General features: G+C 41.7%; 1 protein-coding gene across 1 annotated transcript in view; it reads right to left on the bottom strand.

The window, feature by feature from the left end:
• clint1a (clathrin interactor 1a) overlaps positions 1–5000 on the bottom strand; it is a 24690-nt gene that overhangs the window by 7982 nt on the left and 11708 nt on the right. The window contains exon 7 of the mRNA XM_062548540.1: positions 846–1065. Within this exon, the coding sequence (XP_062404524.1) occupies positions 846–1065 (220 nt within the window). The remainder of the gene's footprint in view (positions 1–845; positions 1066–5000) is intronic.

Genomic DNA, 5000 nt, shown 5'->3' with positions numbered 1-5000 from the left:
GGCTTCCATTCAATTCATGAATTGGAATTGAATTGGCCCCACCCCACAGGAAGTTGAATTTGAATTGGAATGACAGGAAGAGGAATTCAATTCATGGCAATTCAAAACTTCAATTGTAATTCTACATCCTGTTTTTGACCTCAATTCAAATTAAATTCGAACTCAAGAACTGAATTGGAATTTAGGAGTCATTCTCAATTCAATTCTGAATTTTGAACAAGCCTGGTACCTTGGTGCTGCTAGTGTGTGTGTGTGTGTGTGTGTGTGTGTGTGTGTGTGTGTGTAGGTTACCTTGGTGCTGCTGGTATGTGTGTGTGTTTTATGTGTGTGTGTATAGGTTACCTTGGTGCTGCTGGTGTGTGTGTGTGTGTGTGTGTGTGTAGGTTACCTTGGTGCTGCTGGTGTGTGTGTGTGTGTGTGTGTGTGTGTGTGTGTGTGTAGGTTACCTTGGTGCTGCTGGTGTGTGTGTGTGTGTGTGTGTGTGTGTGTGTGTAGGTTACCTTGGTGCTGCTAGTGTGTGTGTGTGTGTGTGTGTGTGTGTGTGTGTGTGTAGGTTACCTTGGTGCTGCTAGTGTGTGTGTGTGTGTGTGTGTGTGTGTGTGTAGGTTACCTTGGTGCTGCTAGTGTGTGTGTGTGTGTGTGTGTGTGTGTGTAGGTTACCTTGGTGCTGCTAGTGTGTGTGTGTGTGTGTGTGTGTGTGTGTGTGTGTGTGTGTGTGTGTGTAGGTTACCTTGGTGCTGCTAGTGTGTGTGTGTGTGTGTGTGTGTGTGTGTGTGTGTGTGTGTGTGTGTGTGCATGTGTGTGTGTGTGTGTGTGTGTGTGTGTGTGTGTGTGTGTGTGTGTACCTTGGTGCTGGTGGGGGCGGGGCTAGTGTCTCCCGTGTAGGCGGCGGCTGCTCCGAGGTCCACCTTCTTGGAGGGAACGCCCCCTCTCTTGCGTGTTGCCGTGGTTTCTGTTGCCTGGACGATCTGCACACTCTTGGTTGTCACGGTTTCCTCTTCGTCCTTGAACTCCCCTCTGGATTGGCCATTCTGCTGGCCCCGCCCCCTCTCCTCTTCCGCGTCGCTATGGGCAACAGAGACCACACCTCCACTCATATATGTGTCTCCACGGCGAAACCAGTCGCTTGTCGCAACAGGCGTTTCGGAGAAAGACGACCATTTATGTAACTTGTGCTAAAATCGTGGAATTTTTTTTGTGTGTGTTTTGAAGCAGTGGGAGCTCTACACTGTACGGCCGTGAATACATTTCGCTGAAAATCTTACCTTTTCTAGTCTAAAAACGTGAGTTTCTTGAGGTGAGAAATTCAACTCCAGCAGAATGTTAAAGGCGTCTTGTTTTTACCGCTCTACTCTAATATTTACGGTAAATGCGCTCATTGACGACCACCAAGCTATCCGCGTGCTGTGTCGTTGTTAACACAACGTAGCCTACCGTAAATTCTAAAGTTGCTGCGACCTTACAAGGCGTTTGTGAGTGTTCAGTCAACAGTCAACTTCAGAGGCAGATTTCTCCGTTTCTCTCTTGGCATGACGGGATGAACTCAACTCCTTTGAATGTTTATATTTCAGTAATATGACTTTCAATTCATTAGATATAGGTATCGTTTTGAAGGTTGATTATGCCCTTTCATGAAAACTTAAAAACTATCATTTTGAAAATGTGAACAATGTGACTGATTTCGCTGTGGAGGGTCACATATTGTTGTAAGGATCTAAGTTCCCAGGCTGATGACATTCCTTTCAATCATATGGACTCTTGATTAGCTACTGAGTGTGGGCCTATTGTGGACCTCCTGTCACACGTTTGTCCAAAGTCCTCAGAAGTTAACTTGGACCAGGAAATGTAACCAAATGTATTGTCATGTCTTGATTGATTTACTCAAGTGGTTTCACTACAACAATGGTCTCAGTTTCACCTACAGTACTCATCATGTGATCTCCACTCATGCAACCCCTGTCACTGTGTGAACCAATCACACACTTTGTAGCCTATAAAAACGTAGACAAAACATTATTCATGGAGTCTCTATTAGCTATGAACTCCCACACTTCGGTGTGTAGTCATCTTCCTCTGAGCTGGTAAAGTATGTTTCATTCTCTGTCTGTTTTTGTCTCTTAGCTTGAGTATTTCTTGAACCTGTTTTAAGTAACTTTCACACTTTGCATTTAGATGTACTTCTATAATGTGTTGGATGACTAGCTTGTACCTGTCCAATAAATTTGTTATGCTGATCCGCGTAGCCATTAGTGCTTATACGGCTGTGTCCGGTCCCAGGTAACGTGCTAGCGTAATGGATGGCTAGGGTTTAACTACCGCCGCCGTAGGAGTTAACCACACTGGAAAGGGCAAGCTGTCTTTGAAATTGACTGTAATATTATGAAGCGGTGGGTCGCTTTGTTTACGGGGTCCGCCATAGATTAAAATGTCTGTGGTAATTCTGTATCGAGTAATCGCATCCTAGCACAGCCAGAACCCTCTGTGCTAGTATGTGGTTGTGGGTCAGCACGTAGACATAATAGTGATCCGAGTCAGCGGGGCAGCCTCTGCATTCCTTTCTGGAAACTAGTAACAATGATTGCGTCGGGAACCGCCCGAATATAACCGGCAGTGGAGGAGAATAGGACCCTCAGCATATTCCTGACGATACGGGGTCGGTAAGAATGTCTGTGGCAATACACAGTAAATAGTAATGATCAGACGCTTATGGCTCACATAAGCCTGATCTCGGATAATTCACAATGTTACTTTCGAAGGCACCACCAGGCTCACCAGCCTGACCCCTGAGAATAATGTTACTTTGAACTAGACCTTCTTATATTTGGCGGAGTCAGCTTTATTAGGATTCAACAGGGGTTATAATTATCTTGTCTCAAACAGCGCGCGGCTGCTTCACGGATTTTCCTTCGACCACTCTCTGTTCCCTCATTGGTCCAGAAAAGTGACGTCTTACAGGTGGTGCCCCGGTGTGAGGACACGTGACCTCTTAACAACTAATCACGTGCAAAGACGTAAGCGCCGCGCAACCTTCAGTTTCACGCAGTGACAGCTGAGTGAGAGTAGCAGTATTTTTTTTTAGTTTTTCCTGTCTACAGCCACTGTGGTGAGTTTATCTTTTTGTTGTTTGTTTTCTATTTTGTTCTTGTTCTTGAGGGCAAGTTACGACAAGCCAATCCATTTATAGTTGGACATATTTGTAGTATGGGTCAACATACCCTCTGTTATTCCGGAAACTTTAGAAATCTGGTAAGAGAAAGCTTTGGTGAGATCCTTAACAGACAGAGATATGATCATATAGTTGCCTATGCTCAGAGTGAACCATCTATGCAATAACCTTTGTAAATGTATACCAGGTAGCTTAATAGCCCAGTTGTTTGTTTTACCTTAAGAATTCCTGTTTACAAATAGCCTACTTTAACCAGTTTGATCCATGCTTTCACTAACGGACAATGCGACTGACATTATTCCACCATTCAACAACATAGTAAGATACTTTGATTTACTTTTTTAATTGATAAAATATAAAATTACATTCGGAAACACAGACGTTTCCATCTGATTATATAGTCTATTTTTTTTTTCTTCTTCTTTTTTTTAAATGCACAATGGTCTGCCAAGGGGCGGACATCCACACATGGTTGATTACGTGATGGCAGACACATAGTGCGAACATTAAAATACAAACTCAATTTTGCAACTTTACAGTTTTGTAACCTTACATATGGACCTAGCTATCATTGTAAAATTAATTCCAAGCACATTGCCAAAGATACGTTTAGCTAAAGACAATTTGTTTCAAGCTGACTTTGTTGCATGCTGCTGTCTGAAAAGTTATAGGCCTAGTAAATAGACTCTGTAAATTATTTCTGATACAAAGCATAGACTGTACAGATGTTGGTAGTACAATTGTCCTAAAGCTGAATTATAATCTGTGTAGCCTATCCAATTTAATGTCCAGAAGTGAGAATGCATTGCCTTAACACAACTATTTTTCTCAACCTTAAAACTGAGGAATTTGGATGCCAAATGAACTTTTATTTTAACCAGTTTTATTTTCCACATGTAAGCTATCCTGTGTTTTATGTTTGAATTGCTTTAAATATCACCAATGTATTGTCATTATATGTATAGCAATGTAACAAATGTGATGAAAACTATGCATAGAGATAGGCTTGTATTGATTTAGTCTTAATATTCAGTATGGTTGGTAAACCAGGTCGCTACTGGTTTTTTCAGCACTTCACTATTAGTAATAAGAATATTGTTTAAGTGGTCACATTTGAAGCGCTGGCGTTTCTAACCACTAGTCACACAATTTCCAATGAGATCAGTATCTTCAAACATGCCTTAGCTTGTAAAGTATACACATACGATTTATTTACTGCCTCTAGACAAGACATATTAAATTTGTGCCTACGCAAGTCACCTAGAAATGCTTTACGTGATCTTATAGAAATCTTTTATCCCAATGGTGACTGGCGTTAGAAAAAATATTCAGTTATTAACACTATTCATGATGTATCTATGTATGTTCCAACGACACTAACCTCTTATCCCTTAATACACTCTAAACAGAATTTTCTCAATTCCACCACTATTCGCCCACTCGGCATAGTGGTAAATAATCAAGTTCTCAAATGGAATCACATTATCTGTAAAGTATTTGTAAAAGAGACTGAGACCTTGTTTTCTATTTTACCTTGTTGTGATGAAACATCTAAATATGTTATATCTGTAATATCTGGTAACCTTTCTCCCATAATAACACAAAGCTCATCAATGTTCAATCACTACGTGGATATGCTGATGCCATCCAGGTGTCGAGCACACAATGGAGTATCCTGAGAAAGATTAACTCTTGGGGGTTTGATCTACTCAGTACAACATCTGCTGGACTTTAATGTTTCTACCTGGTGGGAGGACACCCCGAAGAAGACCTCATTCAACAAATGGATTACTCCTGAACCTGGCACAGAGCTGCTACTTCAGACACCCCATCC

This window comes from Sardina pilchardus, chromosome 11 (assembly GCF_963854185.1).
Source record: "Sardina pilchardus chromosome 11, fSarPil1.1, whole genome shotgun sequence".
Taxonomy (NCBI): domain Eukaryota; kingdom Metazoa; phylum Chordata; class Actinopteri; order Clupeiformes; family Clupeidae; genus Sardina; species Sardina pilchardus.
Note: the sequence above shows the minus strand (reverse complement) of the source record. Positions and strands in the feature narration are given on the sequence as shown.